The 20,626-nt window shown below is 44.0% G+C and overlaps 1 protein-coding gene and 1 non-coding gene across 2 annotated transcripts; one reads left to right on the forward strand and one right to left on the reverse strand.

The window, feature by feature from the left end:
- Window positions 1-223: 223 nt before the first annotated feature.
- On the reverse strand, window positions 224-14,168 carry LOC112880461 (probable polyribonucleotide nucleotidyltransferase 1, chloroplastic). Its single transcript, XM_025945100.1, has 24 exons — window positions 13,871-14,168; window positions 13,472-13,540; window positions 12,533-12,639; window positions 12,393-12,435; window positions 12,230-12,313; window positions 11,350-11,414; window positions 11,086-11,242; window positions 7,464-7,520; window positions 6,820-6,933; window positions 6,038-6,298; window positions 5,707-5,781; window positions 4,958-5,071; window positions 4,459-4,551; window positions 3,653-3,831; window positions 3,095-3,278; window positions 2,940-2,987; window positions 2,764-2,836; window positions 2,110-2,183; window positions 1,918-2,025; window positions 1,754-1,848; window positions 1,538-1,601; window positions 1,323-1,376; window positions 1,183-1,224; window positions 224-960 (listed from the first exon to the last, which is right to left on the reverse strand). The coding sequence occupies exons 1-24, from the start codon at window positions 14,120-14,122 to the stop codon at window positions 700-702; spliced, it is 2,673 nt and encodes an 890-aa protein (XP_025800885.1). The 5' UTR covers window positions 14,123-14,168; the 3' UTR covers window positions 224-699.
- Window positions 14,169-15,582: 1,414 nt separating this feature from the next.
- TRNAG-GCC lies at window positions 15,583-15,653 on the forward strand. Its single transcript has one exon. It is a non-coding gene; the product is annotated as a tRNA-Gly (tRNA).
- Window positions 15,654-20,626: the final 4,973 nt, after the last annotated feature.

The raw sequence follows: 20,626 nt of genomic DNA on the forward strand, positions 1-20,626 counted from the left end.
ATCCCAATCCGGATCATCAAAGTCAGATTTATATGATGTAAATGTTGTGATGGTTGATGGACTATGAAGAACACTATATCATGTGTACAGCCCCTACAGGATGGCGTCGTGCTAGGTCTCCATCGAATATGGTCTCTACTCCCAATTATATCAGGCAAGACACATGTTACTACGGAGCATCACTCTATATATCCTGTTTGAACCAACATAGCTACGCTCACTGTTTTCAGCCCACAGTTCACAACTCAGTAAAAAGCAGCACATTGTGAACAAAATTTGAAGTTCAGCAATAACAATTTCTCTTAACTCCCTAGTGTGCTAAATTTTTTGGGGAACTAATATGTAAAGAGCAATGGGCTACTTGTTGCCGCATCGTGTACTCGTGTAGATCCCGCTTCTAAGAAACTACAGCCTTGGTCACCACAAAAATCATGGCGTTGTGCAGCACATTCTAAACTACTGCATGATGAAGCTGCGCCTACCACATACTAGAAAGGTATTTCACAAACTCTGCACACTCTGCTTGTCGTCAGCATCAGTCAATTCTTCTGTATGATCCGATCTCGACTTCTGTCTGAACTCTTGTTATGGACTGCCTGCCTTACGACCATCATATAGGTCACTTGGTGTATGGATCCTTTTAACTCGGCCAGTCATGTGAAGCAATCATCGGATTAAAGTGCTAAGTTGTTGGTGATGCTAAGTTGCGGTTTCACTGCCTTGTGAAGTAGCTGGAGCAGCGGCACTCTTTTCAAGAGTCTTTGTTGTGGCATTTTCAGCTCCAGACGGCTCAGACTGCTTCTTACGTTTGGGTCTCCTTGTTGTCATCTTGATAAGATCATCTTTCTGCGGCGCCTTTTCTTTTGTTGAACCACTTGATTGCTGCTTGCTGTTGGATTCTGAATCCGCATCAGGAAGCAAAGCTCGAGAACTTAGTCGAAGTTGACCCTTGTCATTTATCTGGTTCAGATAATCAAGAAGGCAAAACATTCAGAAAGGGATCATATCATGTGGTCAGATAGCTTAACAGATGGGAATTCTGGAGGTAGGGATTGTATTAGCAGTTGCATTGCCTACAACCTAGAGAAACAGCTAAGATCACCTTTATTTGCACTTTGAATTAGGCAAGATAACAAATACAAACCACCCCAATCCATGTTGAATTTAAAAAGAGCTACCAACCTCAATAAGCTTGACGTCTATGCGATCACCGACTTTAAAAGCCTGGACAACATGCAGTGCATTGGATTACTTAAACAAGCAGGGATGGGGGGGGGGGGGGGGGGGATAGCAAATGAAATAAGTTCATGATGTTTCCTCACATCCTCAGCCTTGGCCAACCAGCCCGAACTTAACTCACTGATATGACATAGACCCTGCACATTGAGTAAAAGTAAAATAAATTATGGCAGCAAGACTATCAAAACTAAACTGAAACGAACTTTCAGGAGAACATCCTTTCTTTTGTGAATTATATACATGTGATGATTATGTCAAAATGCTGAAACTAATAGGTTAATTTTTAACATCTGCCCACCTCCCGCCCTGGAGCAATTTCAACAAAGGCACCATACGGAGCTATTGATTTGATCTCACAATTCCTGGAAAATGAGTTTCCAAGAAGTGAGTATTAATTTGTAACCTAGAGAAACAGTTAGGAGAAAGCAAGCAGGGTAATTAATTGAAAAAGAGATAAGAAACATATTTTGAGAAAAATAATGTACATAAAATCCAAGGGGATAAACGTTGATACCTATAAATTTCTCCAACTTTTGGAACCATGGTAAGGTTAGCTATTATAGTTTTTGACTTCTCTAAGCTTGATAAGTCCCTTGCCGTAATTTTTACCTGCCACAAGCATTTGTCAGATAGTATTTTAAGAAGGCTAACTGGCAAGTATCACTAAGTTCTCCGTACCGTGCCATCATCTCCGGTATCAATAGCATCTACTCCAGTCTCCTCAATTATGCTTTTTATTGTCTTTCCACCAGAACCAATTATTAAATTCACCTTGTTAGGTTTGACCTTGAAGATCAATTGTAATAAAAACATGTTAGAAAGTATAGTTACAAGATAGTAGTGTATATACTTCATGAAGAAAATAATAACCTTCATGACATGAATTAAGGGAGCATGTCGAGATAGTGCTTTTGATGGTGGAGGCGAAGATTTTGACATTTCATCTGCGGAAGATACGCAGAATGTAACATCAGACAGGGGAAGATCTATGCAAGAGAAAAATGCAGAAAATGACAGTTTCAACATGTGAGCATTCTATGGAACAGAAAGGAGATGGTTATTATTGTTGGCCATTCAAGGATAACTTTAATATTAAGAAAAGTTCCAAACATCTTGTGACAAAATCTTTCAGTAGTGACATTAGTGCTCACAAATTTAGTGGGGCTGAAAATGATGTCATGAAAATTGATCAATTCGAGAATTAGCATGATGTACCAGCACAAAAGAGTGCATACCCTATTTTACATGCTGTATACTAATGCAAAACAGTGAAATTCTGATCCATAACAAGCATGAATAGGTCAAAGCTTTTGTTTTTGGTTTTTTCTGAAAATGCTGAAAGGTTTCGAAATGAGCTCAAAACTGAACTCCAGCAGTTGCTATGCTTTCATATTCCTTCTTTTTCATTTTAACCTAAAGCTTAGTTATGAATTATGATGTATCAATTATCACAGATTTGCAGATAGCTGCGCTGAGCACATTGAAATATAATAAATACTGATGGCTAATTTAGCACAGGCTTACTCAGAATATGCTGTCGACCATCCCTAGCCTGAAGGAGTGCTTGTTCCATCACAGGTAGAGTTATGCCCACCACCTGCCACAACAAATTTTCCAAACAGCTAACTTAAGCACTGTAGCAATGCCTCGTAACAGCAAGCTAAATGAAAAATGCTTGCATATCTATGTAGTCATATAACCTTGATGTCCATCTGGAATGCAGTTATACCACTTTCATTACCAGCAACCTGCACAAGAGCTGATTGGTAAGAAGACTGAAAGATGCAAGCAGCACCATACTAACCTTGCTAACGCATTTCCAAAGACCAAATTCCAAATAGAATACAAGTCACACCTTCAGATCCATGTCACCAGAGGCATCTTCAGCTCCAGTAATATCAGAAAGTATAAGTGGGCTGCCATCTCCACCAAACTCTTGTGTATCAAGAACCAAGCCCATTGCTATTCCAGCAACAGGAAACTTTATAGGAACCCCAGCATCTTGAAGTGCTAAACAACCTCCACAAACAGAAGCCATGCTGGTGATGTATCAGAGAAAAAATATTAGCAACTGAGGAGAGTAATCAAAAGCACATTTGTCAACTGTAAGGAACAGAGAAAAAGGCCGCTTGTTAAATGTGTGAGAAACATTGGTGAACGTTCAGGCAAAGCTGGACCTAGGACCCTTTTTTTGTCCCAAAACCAAGGAATGTTACTTTTTGCACTTGACCAGGTAGCAGAATCTATATATGTAACTCCCAAGCAGACATCAGGTAACAGAACATAGAAAAGTAAAATAAAAGGCTGTGCCAACTCTCAAATGGTTCAGCAAATCAAAAGGAATGCAGAATTTTCTCTTGCCAGAAGAAACAAACAAATTTATGCAAGCTAGCAAACAGAAGAATAACAGTACCTGGATGAGCCATTACTTTCAGTGATAGTACTCTCGACACGAATAGTGTAAGGAAAATCCTCTTCTGGAGGTAAAATTTGCTCCAGTGCCCTTTCTGCAAGCATCCCATGTCCAATCTCTCTCCTACTAGGTGCTCCAATTCGACCAACTTCACCAACACATGATGGAGGAAATGAGTACTGCAGTATGTCACAGAAATTAGTTGGCAATGCAGAGTAATCTTATTGTCTAACTTCGTTGAAAACAAAACTTCAAGCCAGAAAATTGGACACTATTTAGGACTGTTTCACAAGTCAACAATGAAAACAGTAAGCATGTAGCCTTTAAAAGTAACTTCACAAGGTGATCCTCAAAGGACAAGAAAGAGCTTGGATAGATACTCGTAGCACCCTGATCATGAATAAAATCTCAACGACAACTAAATATAAAAAATAACATTCACACACAGATGACAATTAAATAGAAGATAGCATCTTGACAGCTCATATTTACTTGCAATCTACAAATGAATTTAGCTCAGGTTCAATGCCATCAGTGAAAATGGTAGCAGCAACAAGGTAAGATGAGATCCTATCAACTGTATATACCACATGTTTCCCTTAGATAACAAATGTTAAATGGGGCTAGATGACCCGTTACTTGCTACCCATTCTATTCTCACATATCTTGTTCAGAAATATGGATCTAAAGATTTCCCAATGAATAAAACTATCCAAAAACAAAGTACAACAAATGAGAAACATAGTAGGTGGGAATTGGCCTAGCAGGATGATTTAGCATTCAATCAGCAAAGGCATTTCGCGTACCTGAAGATAGAAGCTCTTCGATTCCTCAGTGTCCACAAGGTTGTCAATTCGCTGTGCCATTTGATAGCCACCTAAAGTCACCACAGCCAGTGACTGCATGATTGAACAAAAGAAAAAGGTGAAAAAAAGAAAGATAAAGGAAGCAAATCTTAGTGCATTTGTCTTGAGTTCAAACAGATGTCTATTATGAACCAGCAGAAAGTATTCAGCTTTAAAATACAGTTACTAGTTGCACTGTCTATTTATTAGAAACAAAGTCCTCAAAATAAAATGCATCGGCTAAAGTTGTAAGAGTTAATGATTGAAATAAGATTAGCTCTTACAGATGAGGCGCATATGAATAGAACATACCAAATTTCTAAAAACAGCATAAGGTATTGAATAGATAGCAAGACTGGCAAAAGCAGCATATGACAAATAAAGTTATAAGACCAGGTCATACTGTGCGAAATCAGAAATGACAGTTCAACAGACTCTCAAATAAGGTGTATTACCTTACCTGTGTTTCCCCCCTCGTGAACAGAGCACTACCATGTGCTCGTGGAAGCAACCCACATTGAGAATTAATGGGTCGAAGTTCCCAAGGGCTCCGGCCATCGCTTCGCTTTCCGCCCTGAAATTGAGACATTGATATTCAGTACCAAAATTTCCTTATTCGACCAAACGAAACCCAAGAAACTGTGGTCACCAACAGAATGATATATCTCACTACAAGTTCAATAGTCAAAGAGAATGTCGCAACAGACAAGATTACTTCTAAAATACAACCCTAATTTTTAAACCTACGTTGAAAAACAAAGGCATGTATGACAGACATTGCCACACATACCACAGTGCTACATCGTGCAAGCACCCCTTTTCTGAACTCTATATTGGTTTCACTACTAGGTACTAACCTGTTTCGCCAAAGTGCATATAGGTAAAAAAAAAGAAATCTTTTGTGGCAAGAACTAGAAAAGTCCATCTGATATTTCTTAGTTTTTACACAGCTGCGATCAAATATATATGCTGCACAAATGGAGATATTACAAATCGATGATGACTGATGATGGTTGATTATCAAGACTGCAATGCACCCCAACATTGCAAATCAGAAGTCAAGTATGCGCATGAAAGTTTAATCTCTAACAAGTTCTTTTAAGCAGAAAAAAGCTCTTCACAAGTTGACGCAATAGATTACAGGAAGCATCCTACTAAGCTCACATAAACAAGCGAAGTAAACCTTCAAGTGATAAGTGAGACCAATACCTCTACAATGCGCCGTCGTAAATATTTAGATGAAACTTCCTTGAAGACTAGCTTGACATCAACTTCTGCAAATAGCTATATAGAAGAAACAGTGGAAATCAGTACAAATGTCATTTGATAATAGGTATGAGGTGCTAGACTAAAAAGTCAAGCAAAGCAGGAAAAATGGAGGAAAAAAAACAAAGTCTACTTATGTAAGAAATTCGAGAAAGTTCCTAAAAAATCTATACGAGACAAAAACAAAGGCTTATCTAAAGATACTATATCTAATGTTTTAAAGAAGCATTTACATAAACCACATATTTAATGAAGACAAAACAATAACCATCACCTGACGAGGGGGCTTCCTTGAAACCGGCTTGATGTGCACATCACCTTCATCTACTTCTCCATCCACTATAACTTCATCCTCATCTTCATCCTCAACAATATCATCCAAACTTTCAGTGACTCCTAATGAGCTATCTTTGGAAACATACCCTTGTTCAGAAAGTATAGTTATAACTTTATCCTCCAATGCTGAAAGAGCTTTCCTTCTGGGAATCTTTTCTTTTATTTGTAATGCCTTCACCAACTCATCTCCAGAAATATCCTGAACAATATTAGCAGTTTAAATCAGCAATCCGATCAAGGAGATGTAAAGCAGATTAACTCTTCGTTCCTATGACATGGGCAATGCCTATAGGCAATGTACACTTGAATGCAAAATGATGTTGCATAGCAACTGTTTTCAACTTAAAAATTACAGGCTCATTAAGTTACAGTGTCAATGATTAAATAAGGAAATGATCAGCGGGTTCATTAACTTTTTATGATTTACAAGATTGCCCAACTGACTACATGAAAGAAGAATATGCAGAACAGTAATACTATTTATACAAAGGTGTGGTCACTGGAACAAGCATATCAAGCAAATGAAAACCATAAAACAAATAGGAACTAAGAAAAAAGGAGGATAGAAAATAGCATTATAGTCAGTTCGCCACAAATTCTAGACAGTTCAGTTATTGTTTAGCTGCAATTGCAAACAAGCCTATTAGGTACTTGTAGTTGCAACTATCAAATTAAAAGATTGAACAGTTGGTAAAACAAAGAGCTGTAGTATGTTCGTACTTCAACATGCCTGTAGAGTTCAGGAGGCGGTAAGTTGATAGCATCAACCATCTTCTTCTTTCCACAGCTCTGGACAAGAACATCAATTGCTTTGCAGATTTCTCGAATTGCAACCTGATTTCTAGATATGTCAGAATCACAAAAGGATGCATAGACCAAGACAGAATTTGTGTTTCAGACTATCAGGTGTACAGAGCTAGCATTTATGTAAGAACTGGAATAACAAGAGGTAAGAAATAAACAATTACTGGCAGATAGCAGCTCTTCTTAAAGGAAGTCCATAAATGAGAGAAGTTCTGGATCTTAAGAAATTCGGAAAAGTAAAAGGGGGGAAGCATGAACTTAACATTTTTGGGTTGCTTGTGCTGAGTACTAAGAGAGGAAATATAGCAGCTGAAAAAAATACAAATATAACAAGCTAAAATCTCTACCATTAAGAGCAACTAGAATACATTGATAAACAAAATGAGGAAACAGATAAATCTATTATTTGCGGCAAAGATTTGAGTAATCAATTGTAGACTAAAGTGATATGTGCTATCAACTTGCCATATTTAAGCACTTCTTTCATACTTACATTATGGAGCAATTTAAGTGCTATGTTCTATCTAAAAGCATATCTTATTGGTAAGACATAAGCTAACCTGCCCAGCTTCCACAGCTTCAAGCAGCTTCTCCTCAGTCAGAAAATCACAGTAGCCCTATGAAAGACTAGTCAGAAATCAAGAGATAACCATAACCTCAATTATAAAAGGTATGAATAGTAGTCCTAGGGAAATAATCGAGATAGTTGAGCTGATTTGAGGACTATCAGCTTGGTTTAGCAGCAACAACAACTTAGCCTTTTGTCCCAAGCAAGTTGGGGTAGGCTAGAGATGAAACCCACAGAAAACAAGAATAAGAAACACAAAAATGGTACAAGCCAAAGGAAGAGTTAGGGGTTAAACAAAAAGTAACAAAGGTCACGGTTCAGGTACGTTAATTGTTAATCTCCAAGCGCTCCTATCCATAGCTAATTCCTTAGCGATATTCCACTCCTTAAGGTCTCTCTTAACCGTCTCGTCCCAAGTTAGTCTAGGTCTACCTCTACCTCTCTTTACATTATCGCCCCGCTTTAAAACTCCACTACGCACCGGCGCGGCGCCCTCCGTTGTACATGTCCAAACCATCTCAACCGATGTTGAATCAACTTCTCATCGATAGTTGCCACCCCGACCCTATCTCGAATCCCTTCGTTCCGGACTCTATCCCTTCTCGTATGCCCGCAGAACCAACGCAGCATACGCATCTCTGCTACACTCAGTTGCTGGACATGTCGCCTTTTTGTAGGCCAACATTCAGCACCGTATAGCATCGCTGGGCGAATCGCAGTCCTATAGAACTTACCTTTTAACCTCTGTGGCACCTTCTTGTCACAGAGGACGCCCAAAGCCTGCCGCCACTTCAATCACCCGGCTGAAATTCTATGTCTAACATCTTCATCAATGTCTCCATCTTTCTGAAGCATTGATCCTAGATACCGGAAAGTATCCTTCTTGGCCACCACTTGACCTTCGAAGCTAACGTCCCCATCCTCATGCCTAGTCGGGCTGAAGTCGCACATCATATACTCGGTCTTGGTCCTACTCAGTCTGAACCCCCTCGACTCTAACGTGTGTCTCCACAGCTCTAACTTCATATTAACCCCTGCCCTACTCTCGTCAACTAGCACCACATCATCAGCAAAGAGCATACACCAAGGGATATCACCCTGTATGTCCCTTATGACCTCATCCATCACCAAAGCAAATAGATAAGGGCTCAATGCTGACCCCTGATGTAGTCCTATTTTAATTGGAAAGTCACTGGTATCACCATCACATGTTCGAACACAAGCCATCGCATCCTTGTACATATCCTTGATGAGGGTAATATAGTTAGTTGGAATTTTGTGTTTTTCCAAGGCCCACCACATGACGTCTCTCGGTACTTTATCATACGCCTTCTCTAGGTCAATAAACACCATGTGTAAGTCCTTCTTCTCCTCTCTATATCTCTCCATCAACTATCGTACTAAGAAAATCGCCTCCATGGTCGACCTCCCAGGCATGAACCCAAACTGGTTTTGGGTCACCCTTGTCAATCCTCTTAGGCGATGCTCGATAACCCTCTCCTAAAGCTTCATCGTATGGCTCATCAGCTTAATCCCCCGGTAGTTAGTACAATTTTGAACATCTCCCTTATTCTTGAAGATCGGTACTAATATACTTCTCCTCCATTCCTCCGGCATCTTGTTTGACCGGAAAATTAGGTTAAAAAGCTTAGTTAACCATACTACCGCCCTCTCGCCCAGGCATCTCCACACCTCAATGGGGATGCCATCGGGACCCATCGCTTTACCTCCCTTTATCCTCTTCAAAGCCTCCCCGATCTCTGCCTCCTGAATCCTCCTCACAAAGCGTCTGTTGGTATCATCAAATGAGTCGTCCAACTCGAAGGTAGGACCCTCATTTTCCCCATTAAACAACTTGTCGAAGTATTCTCGCCATCTGTCCTTGATCTCCTCATCCTTCACCAGAAGTCGATCTGTCCCATCCTTAATGCATTTGATTTGGTTTATGTCCCTTGTCTTCCTCTCGCGGGTCCTACCTATCCTATAAATGTCCTTCTCTCCTTCCTTCGTACCTAGCCGTTGATACAGGTCATCAAAAGCCTGACCTTTCGCTACACTTACAGCTCGCTTTGCAGACCTCTTCGCTAATCTATATCCCTCGATGTTTTGCGCTCCTGTCGAGGTGAAGGCGTTTGAAACACTCCTTCTTCTCCTTAATAGCCCTTTGCACCTCGTCATTCCACCACCAAGTCTCTTTCACTTACTGCTTGGCTCCCCTACTCACACCAAACACTTCTGAGGCCACCTTCCGAACACATGTCGCCATCTTTAGCCACATATCATCTACATCTGCTCGTTCTTCCCAAGGCCCCTCGCCTAGCATCCTCTCCTTAAACGTTTGTGCCTCTTCCCCTCTAAGCTTCCACCACTTCGTTCTCGCAATCTTGGCACGTTTGTCCCGGTGGGCACGTACCCGAAAACGAAAATCCGCCACCACAAGCTTGTGTTGGGGGACAACACACTCCCCAGGTATCACCTTACAATCTAAGCAGGCACGTCTATCCTCTCTCCTAACAAGGATAAAATCGATTTGGCTCGAGTATTGTCCACTATGGAAGGTCACTAGATGGGACTCCCTCTTTCTAAAGAGTGTATTCGCTAACAGCAGGTCGTAGACCAACGCAAAATTCAAAACATCCTCCCCCCCCCTCGTTCCTACTACCATACCCGAAACCCCCGTGTACTCGCTCATATCCTACATTAGTCGCACCCGCATGGCCATTGAGGTCTCCTCCTATGAAGGGCTTCTCACTGATAGGCACGGTACTAACCATGCTATCAAGGTCTTCCCAAAACTAACTCTTGGAGCTTTCACTAAGACCTACCTGAGGGACATAGGCACTGATCACATTCAGAGCCAAATCTCCAATGACCAACCGCACTAGGATAATCCGGTCGCCTTGCCTCCTAACATCTACAACTAGGTATCAGCTTGGTTTAGCACATGAACTAAATCATAACTATTTTATAACAAAAGAAAGGCTGAGTAACAAAATACAACAAATATAAATAACATGAGAAGCTACTCATATTTGCCTATAGAAGCTAATAAGCCCTATAGAACACCAGAACATAGGTGAGCCAAAAGGTCTGGCAATAAAAAATTAGATATTTTTACTTGATCAGATCAACCATCAACTTAAAGCATAAAAAACTTTTGGTTATTACAAATGCATAATCACTGTTGTAATTGTTCTAGTGCAGTACGGGTAAAATGTGAAATAATAAGCAAGCATGCAGAAAGCATCAACAAACACAGATTCAATTCATGGAGATTGCTACCAATTTTCTATCCAGATTAATTCGTATTCACATCCTAGTTGAACTTATTGGGTACAGAAACTTCTGCCACCAACCAAGCAAGCCCTGATACAGCTGCTGGAAGGATAAAATAAGCAAGTGAAGCTTACACCTAGAATGGCATGTTTCTAAATCGATGATAAACGAATGAATAGTGTTAATTTCTCACATCCCAAGTTAAAACCTATTGCTAAAAATAAAGTGAGGATATATATTGCTAAATGCAAGTATCACATGCGAAGATGTTTTCATCAAATGAAAAAATATGCTGGGAATAGGTGGAGCACATATGCAACCAAAGGTTCAGTACTAACCTCAATCATCAATATGGCACTATCAGTTCCAGCCATCATCAAATCCAACTCTGAATTCTCCATTTGTTCAGTAGTTGGGTTAATAACAAACTGGCCGTTAATCAGGCCAATTCTTACTCCAGCAATTGTTTGTTTATTTGGAATTTCAGAGAGAGCCCTGCAGTGAAAGATTTGAGGTAAATAATAGTATCTTGGAGATAAAGCGCAATTTAAACTCGCACGAAAAAAAGAATAGATCATTTTGATATTTTTCATTAGACCTACACGGCTATACCAGCAGCTGTGATAGCCAAGCAATCCGGAGAGTGAATGCCATCGTAACTGAAGACCTGTAGTAGTCAGATTATCTCATCTTATCGAGTCATTGATGGAGGTCATCATGAAACAACATCAAGGAATAGGTAGAAAGTACAATAGCAAATATGATGTTTGAAGCTGGCCCATGAGTAACAAAGATGTCAATAGAAAAGGTAGGCAACCATGGTGTTCTTTTTTGTTGCGAAGGTGGGTTCATATTTCTTTTGTTTGTTGCCAAAAAGAAATAATAACAGGAACAGATCATAAAGCTTTTGGTAAGAGAACAACCAAAACAATTGTACTTGCAAATAAGAAACATCACAACTGAAGCTATGTCATGCCTAGCTTCTACTAAAAGGCTCTGTATAGGTCAGTTTGCATAAATAACCATAGAACAGGCATCTATGAGGATTACAGATAAGCATACAACATGTCAGTTTCAAAAGTAGGAACTATAGCCTTTCAGTTTAAGTCAGATCTTATGGTTAAAGTTTCTGCTTTTCTCCAACAAGATTACAAATTCCGGGTATGTCAGCTTTAAAGGTTCAATTGTGAATGGGATTGTCCAAGCTATGAATCCAGAATCCGAGCTACATGATGTTATGCATAAATTGGCCATGAAATGAGAAAAGTACAATATTAAAGTTGCCACCGTTTGTCGTATCATGAGATTACTGCAGGAAGTTGATGCTATTTAGAAAATACTAGGACAGGTTACAATGAAAGGAAAGAAAATACGTAACTGATAATGATCTACTCATATAGCTTTAGCACATGTTACAGGAAAGTGCAAGAACATGCGACAAAACTCAGGCAATGTCAATGCAAGTTAAATTTTAAAGATTACCCAGGATAGAATCTGAGTTTCATAGTAGAAACCCTTGGGCATAGTAGGTCGCAGGGGCCTGTCTATCAATCTGCATACTAAAACCTGCAATGGGAGCAAGAAAGAAATTATAATAATCTAACAAACATAATAATTCAATAAATTAGAGGTTCTTATAGTAAACCTCATGGTCTTTTGCCTTGCCTTCTCGTTTGAAGAAACCACCACTGGAAACAATTAAAATATAGAATAAGGTTGCATAAAATACAAAAGCTGAGGGTGGAAAGTGACAAGGATGCCAACAACAGTTTAAGGTTTCTGTACCTAGTTCTTCCAGCAGCTGAAAGGCGCTCTTGATAGTGAACCGATAAAGGGAAAAAGTCTGAAGGATCATTTGGAGTATCGGACAGACAAACAGAACAGTAGAGAATCTGACAGCACAGTTTGAGGTTCCAGTTAGACATAGAAACGTCTACAAGTCAAAATAATGAGATTAAAAATTTTTGGGATGCTTCAGTCTTCATCGATTGATTGAACAGGAAAACAGCGATGGAGATTGGAGAAATAAATTTCAGACTACAACCTCCTGTAGAACTTGGGGAAAAGAAAAAACTATGCTATGCATAGGCAGAATGCTGTCCTCCAGAAAGGAATTCATGAATTATGGTACATCAACGAGAACAGGAGAAGAATCATGGTCAGACCAGTCAATTTGGCTGCCATACACATAGTAACATTATAAATCAAGGATAGTGGCTAAGGGCCAGTTTGGTAGAGCTCCAACTGATCCTGATTCTCTGTGGGAGCTGATTCTCTAAGAGAAGTGATTCTATGGCTGAAGGTGATTCTCTTTAATTCTCTAGCATAAACTCTTAAAATCAGGATGGAGAATCACTTCACAGAATCAGGAGAAGCTACTTTTTTCAGCTCCCAGCCTCTTAGTTCATTTCAGAGAATCACTCCACAGAACCAGCAGAGAATCACTTCTCTCTGAAAAACTGTTTGGCAGAGCTCTTGCTGGATTCAGCAGAGAATCAGCTCTGGGAGCTCTGCCAAACTGGCCCTAAGTCATGGCACATTGTGTAACAAGTCTTCCACCCCTATGTAATTAAATTTGAAGAATTGCTAAAAATATTCAGATGTTGTGCTCCGAGGAGGAATTCCGAGAATGTCACCAGTTAATTGAATACACCTAAGCATGATGGTGAAATTTCTTAAGACTGGTATCTAGTAGACCGTAGATACTAAATTCTGACGACTTACTGTTTCACCATCAGTGACCATTACAGAAGCGCTCGCTTGCCTCCCGATGTGGCCCGTCTCCACCAGTATCTGCGAAACAAAAATGCACACAATTTCAGTGCTCACGCTGTGCCATCAATCAACCGAAACCCATGATGAGGAACAAAAAAACTCCAATGTGCCTATTCAGTTGACATGGGCGCACAACCAGGCATTGCTGGTGCTTTCATTTTTTATAACAACAGGAGTAACCACACTCGGAATTGCACGTGCGAACCCAGCAACCACGAGCGCCACAATGCACTGCGCATGGCCACACTGGCACACTGCGACACAACCGCTGCGATTCGCGACGCATGGACAGAGCACCGCGCCACAGTACACAGCTCGGGGGGCAAATTGTAGTTCATCGGCGCTCACCTCGCGGTCGCCGACGGGGATCCTCACGGAGAACTTGGCCGGGCCGGAGCTGCTCGCCTCCTCCGCGACCGCGGCGGAGGCCCTGGCGACCCCATGCCTCTGCGGCGGCGCCCTCCTCCGCGCGCGGCGCGAGCACGCGGCGCGGGCGTGGAGCGGCGGCGCGGGGTGCTGCGGGAGCGCGAATGCGAGGTGGCGGCGGTGCGGCGGCGGCGCCGGGAGGAGGAGGTGGAGCGCGGCGGGGCCCGCGAGCATCTCGAGGCGGAGGTGCGGGAGGAGGAGGCGCGACGGCGAAGGGGAGGGGGGGGGGGAGCGGGAGACGAGAGGAGGGTGGCGACGCGCCCACGAACCTTATCACTTTCTCCGCCTTCGTTTTGCCTTCCGCCGCGTGGGTTTTAAGGCCTGGTATCCTGCGTAAGGCGCCACAACTTGCCTAACCTTAGTCGTCCAAATTGAAGAACTAACCTTAGGCAGAAAAGTTAGGCAAACTGTGGCACCTTAGGCAGGATACCAAACAGGCCCTTAAATCGCAAGATTTTGCAGGCTGCCTGACCCTGGGGTTTTGGGATTCTACCATCCAAATTTAGGGCAGGGGCTTTCCAGGTTCTAGCCTTCTAGGACGGTTGATGAACGTTGAGATTGGTAATATGATGAAGATTACAAAAGATACAAGTAACAAAAGGAATGAAGATTTCATCTTAAGTCTGAATCATGGTTGTTCTTCTTATAAGAAAAGGAATCCATGATAATTATGTGTATATTTTTAAAGGGATAAAAATATTACATGTTTATCTCATAAAAGATGTACCAACTTACTTAAGAGGTTATGCATTTTTATCGGTGAGTATAAAGAATTGTTCAAATTATCATTGATGAAGGTTTAAGATAATACTATGTCGAGTTTATCTACTCCATCACTATACGTCAACTTTTTTAAACTTCTAGCACTTCATTGTGCCGTTATAACAAACACATAAACACAATATATTGTTGCGGCTGTTGCCCTTGTTAAGGGCGTGATTGGTTGCCTGGTTCCAGCCCGGCCAGGCTCTCGGCATGCAACTTCTGAGCGTTTGGTTGCCTGCGCCAGCGGCCGAGCCAGGCTCCTGTGGTGCAAGATGCGCCTCCCAGCCAGGCCCGCGGGAAACGTAGGAATCGAGCGTTTTTGTCGGGCCAGGCCGGCGCGATGCAGGCTGGGATGCGCGAGCTGCATAAGAGGAGAGAGCAGCGGTGCAAGGACAACTCGTGCGCCCAGGCAACCAAACAGCTTCCCTGCTTGGCCATGCTGCATGCGCCCAGGCAACCAAACGGTGAGCAATTGCATGGCAGCAGCCTGGCCAAGGAGAGCCTGGCTCGGCCGGTGCGATGCAGGCTGGGGCATGCGGTAACCAATCACGCCCTAAAGCTTTTGACAGCGGATTGATTGCATGGTTTTCCAAGCATATGCTTGAATTTTGAATCCACTCTTATCCCTAAATGAGTTATCCATATATTATAAAACCCATACGGTGTATGATTTCTTTGTAAAATCTTCTGATAATCTCTCTCTCTCATGTCAGTCCATCGTGAAGATTCTAACTTCCCTAAGTGTCAAGATATCGATTGGTGTACTTTACTACGGGACGTCTAGAGAGAGAATTGACATGATGTTGTAAGGGAGCTCACCTGTGCACGACAAAATATTTCTAATGTTGATTTCTTTCCAAACCATCCAAGCACCAGTGGTCTAGTGGTAGAATAGTACCCTGCCACGGTACAGACCCGGGTTCGATTCCCGGCTGGTGCATTTCCCCCCCTCCTTTTTTGTTTTCCTCTGCTTCCTTTTGTTATTTGCCTCCTCCTTTGCACTGTAACAGGCAGATTTTCAAGCGGTCACGCACACATACCTTTGTACATCTTCCCTGCGATGTCAAGCAGAACTGAACAGCTAATAATTCGAGTGTAGCCAAGCACAGGGTTATGCAGCTTCAGACTGACTGCACACATCAGAACGCATGTTCAGAATTCAGATAGGATGGAACCTCGGTAGCAAGCAGCAACCTCTTTGTTCCTGCAGTTTTCGGGCTCTCGCATGCAGAAATTTAGCACAAGAGAGCACTGTTGTACCTAATTTAATCATTAGGCCAATCTCAATAAGATTTTATATAGAGTTTTATGGTATTAAATTCTATACCATATAATCAATTTTGCTGATACAGTGAGAAGAGAGAAGAAGGAAGTTTCATAGGACGTGAGAGGAGTTTTATCACCATAAAACTCATCTAGCACAGTTATCTAATTCCGAGTAACTATACTATGAAACTGTACATTAAGACCAGCCTCAGTGGGGAGGATCATTGCACAGTTACCAAAACTGTGAACGAGATAACCGAACCAGAGGAGTGGCGCACTCCTCTTACATCCTATAAAACTTCATCTCCTCTATTTTTATAATGATTTTACCATATCGGCAAATTTAATACTTATGATATTCTTATTGAAATTGGCTTGAGATTGGCCCTAGTAACTTTCCAATTGTTTCCGAAGTAACTTTCAGTACTTAATTCCTTTTAGAGTTAGGGTCCGGGTCTCGTGTTCACCACACACGCAGACAAGCGGTTCAGTTGACGAATGATCCAGTTCAGCTCGCAGCACCGACAGAAACAGCACCCTTCCTGCTCACCACACGCTAGCTCAGATACAGATCAGCTCAAGACCATCGAGAGAGCACCATCAGGCTGGTTCATGCTTTATGTGCAGATCACACATTTTCACCCCCAAAAGCATCCACGAGTAGGTTGGTTTAACCGATTGCACAGTAATGTGGTCTCGGTCCGGCGAACTGGTGTTCTAGCTTCGGAGCCCAGCAAGGCTCGCCACGCTCATCCCGCCGTACGCACACGGCACGCCGCCTGCCGCCGCGTGCTCCGCTGCTCTCTACACGGCTCGGCAACCCTTTGAATCCGTCCAGCATCTTGGACGGGACGGGAGGACTACTACTCTACTAGTACTCCGTCGCTAACAAGTAAAGAAAATTAAATACCAGGCCATTAGGCGTTAACCGGCCGTGACGGGCTGTGATAATGGCTATCAGCACGAGATGGAGCAGCCGTTGACGTTGGTAACGCAGTGGCTGTTGGGTCCAGAACTGAGAAGCAGCAACCACGCGAGTTCCCACGACCAGGGCCGGCTCGAGCAACCAGATAAGAGCCAGTTGAACTAATTTTTAATATTAAAATTACAGCATACAATACGAATAATAAAAATTACTTTGCAATATATGTATAGCTCATAAAATATAATAATAGTGTAAGAAAGACTAAAAACTATAACCATTATGATTACTAGAATAGCGCAAGCGTGTGGGTAGGGTGCCAGGATCGCGGCGGCGGCAGAAAACGAAATGCTAAACACGGATGGAGGTTAGGCTATCTCCAGCGATGTCCTCTAAATTTCATCCCCTATTTCCATCCTCCATATCAATTTCATTCTCTATACCAATTTTTACTCCAACAACATCCTCTATCAACATCCTCTATACCCCACAATCTCAATTTTCTATCCTATCTTCCAACTGCTCTTTCCCCAACCCCCAACCGCCGTGCCTCCCGCGCCCCTCCGCCCCGCCCTCCGCCCCCCCCCTCCGCCGCCCGGCGCCCCTTCCCCCTCCGCGCCCCTCCTCCTCCGCGCCTCTCCTGCCGCCCCTCCCCCTCCGCGCCCGCCGCCCCCTCCCACTCCGCCCCCTCCTCCTCCGCGCCCCTCCTCCTCCGCCCCCCCTCCGCGCCCGGCGCCCCCTCCCCCTCCGCGCCCCTCCTCCTCCGCGCCTCCCCTGCCGCCCCTCCCCCTCCGCGCCCGCCGCCCCTCCCCCTCCGCCCCCTCCTCCTCCGCCCCCCTCCGCGCCCGGCGCCCCCTCCCCCTCCGCGCCCCTCCTCCTCCGCGCCTCCCCTGCCGCCCCTCCCCCTCCGCGCCCGCCGCCCCCTCCCCCTCCGCCCCCTCCTCCTCCGCGCCCCTCCTCCTCCGCCCCCCTCCGCGCCCGGCGCCCCCTCCCCCTCCGCGCCCCTCCTCCTCCGCGCCTCCCCTGCCGCCCCTCCCCCTACGCGCCCGCCGCCCTCCGCGCCCCGCCCCGCCCTCCGCGCCTGTCCCCGCCACGCCCCGCCCTCCGCGCCCGTCCCCGCCCCGCCGCTCCGCTCCGCCGCCCCTGCTCCCGCCGCCCCCGCCCCGCCCTGCCGCCCCCCGCCCTCCGCGCCTGTCCGCGCCCGTCCCCGCCCCGCCGCCCCTCCGCTCCGCTCCGCCCCGCCGCGCCGCTCCCCTCCGCCCCGCCCCGCCGCGCCGCCCCGCCCCTCCGCTCCGCTCCGCCCCGCCCCGGCTCCCGCCGCCCCTCCGCTCCGCTCCGCTCCGCCCCGCTCCGCCGCGCCGCTCCCGCCGCCTGTCCGCCCCTCCCGCGCGGAAACCGGTGAAGATGCGGGCGTCAACGATCGGGATGGAGGAGGCTTCATCTGTGCGGGACGGAGAGTTGGCGCTCCATTTTACCGGACGGTATAAGGGATACCGATGGAGCGCTACCGGATGCTACAGTATCCGCTAAAATAGGGAACAGGCCGTTTTAGAGGACGCCGGTGGAGATAGCCTTACAGGCTGGAAGACTTCTCTATGACAATACATCATGGCCTCATGCAGTCATGGGCTGATTTGTGATGGACTTTTAAAGATTTATTATACTAAATAGAAAATTATATGTACTATATATGGTCTTGTCCCTAGCTCCATGGCCCCCGGCGGTCACACTGAGTCGGCGGCTCCTAGAATAGAAGTGTCATAGAAATATCATCAGTATTAAATATCATGCCCCATCAGTAAATCAGTAAATTTGTTGATACTGCCCCATCAGTAAATTTGTTGATACGATAGAGTTATTTATGAGAAGAGAGGAGGGAGAGTTTCATACAATGAGAGAGAAGTGTCATCACCATAATACTCCTCCGGCACAGTTACTAAGTACCCAATCTTGATAACTATGCGATGACACTCTACACCGAAACTGGCATAGGCTAATCCAAGTACAATTTTCATAAAAGTTTCATGCACATTAAATACAGCGACACACCAGCATTTGTGATGATATGATAAGGTAATTATGAAGAAAGAGAGAAGAAATTTCATCAGGATGAAACTGTGTATACATTATTTTCAAGACTATAAAATTTGTTGAAACTTGCATTGGAGGCTGTAGAGTTTCATTTCATGCAATTGCACCCAATCACATGTCTTGTAATTAAATGCTATAACTAAATGTTATGGCTTAGCCTATGATCCATGAAATCATGATATGAAACTTTATATTAAGATTCTTATTTCATTATATTGAGATTCTTATTTCATTCGCAAGCTTAAATATACTTAGATGACATGGTATTCTTTAAAATCATGCAATAAAATCGTGAAAATAGCCTTGCGCATGAAGAGAGGGACAGGCGACAGGAGGACCCTTCACGGCTTCACGCCCGGAGCAACCGGTCTGCTGCGGCTGCGCGTACATCTGGTGGTTGCCCGCCTGGTGGTTGCACGCACGGAGCAATATTTTTTCTTTTTCTTTTTGCAAATAGCAGAATTTAAGAAGTGTTTGGTTTGGAGGGATTTATTATAAGCCCACCAATAAACTTCTAATAAATTTATTTTCATCCAAATATAAAATCTTATAGGTGAGGCTTATGCCCATAAGCCCCATAAGCCCATAAATTCCTCCAAAAGATACTTATGGGGCTTATTTTCTGTGAAGACCACCAAAAAAACCCCTCTTTCCTCCACTACCCTCATCTCCCTCACTTGCAGGGGTATTAATGAGGGGTAGAAAGGGATAGAAAGGTTATTACCAACTGCAGGAGCTTTTTACAAGCCACAACAACTAAACATCACTTTGGACTCGTAATAAGCCCCTCCATGTGAGAGGCTTATAGGCTTATAATAAGTCTTTCCAAACTAAACATCCCTTAATGCACCAATGTCTAACTCATATTGATGGGTTTTTTATGAAATCTTAAAGTATGAAGACTATATTATGCAAGTATCTAACTTCGATAAAAAAAAATGTTAGCGTGTCAAAATTAATAAAAATATCCTCAATCGGTTAAACATGTGCTCGGTGAGATGGTTTCTACAACAGGATATATTAGTAGGTGACTAGGGGTGAAGTTGTACGAGAAAGCCGCCGGGATCGGATGCATTAAACACTAAGAATGGCTATATGGATGAACAATACTAAACAATGATTTTCTATTGAGTTTGGCAAATTTCATCGGAATTTGGCGACCCCGGTGGCTGCATGCAGCTCTGCCTGTAGGTGACCATAAAATAGATTTGAAGTGATATATAATGTATCTTTGGGGGGTGAGTTAGTGGCTTTATAGTGGTATTCTGCTGAACACCTACGTTCGACATAGACAAAATCAATCCAAGGATGAGGCCGCGGACGGCGCTGTATGGCAGCGTAAGGCTATCTCCAGCGGGCGCCCGTAAAACGTTCTGTTCTCCAAATATAGAGGTTACTGTGCCGCTGCACCGTTCCATCGGCTTCCTCCATCGCATCTGGTAAAACGGAGGAGGACGAGTGCGTCCCGCACAGATAAAGGGGGGACCGGCGTCCTCCATCCCTGTCGCCCCTTCCGCGCGCGCGGGAGGAAACTGTCGGCCAGGGGAGGCGGCGGGCGCGGAGGAGGGGGCGGCGCGCGGCGGGGCAGGGGCGGCGCGCGGCGGGGCAGGGGCGCGGAGGAGGGGGCGGCCGTG

Source organism: Panicum hallii, chromosome 2, assembly GCF_002211085.1.
Source record: "Panicum hallii strain FIL2 chromosome 2, PHallii_v3.1, whole genome shotgun sequence".
NCBI lineage: Eukaryota > Viridiplantae > Streptophyta > Magnoliopsida > Poales > Poaceae > Panicum > Panicum hallii.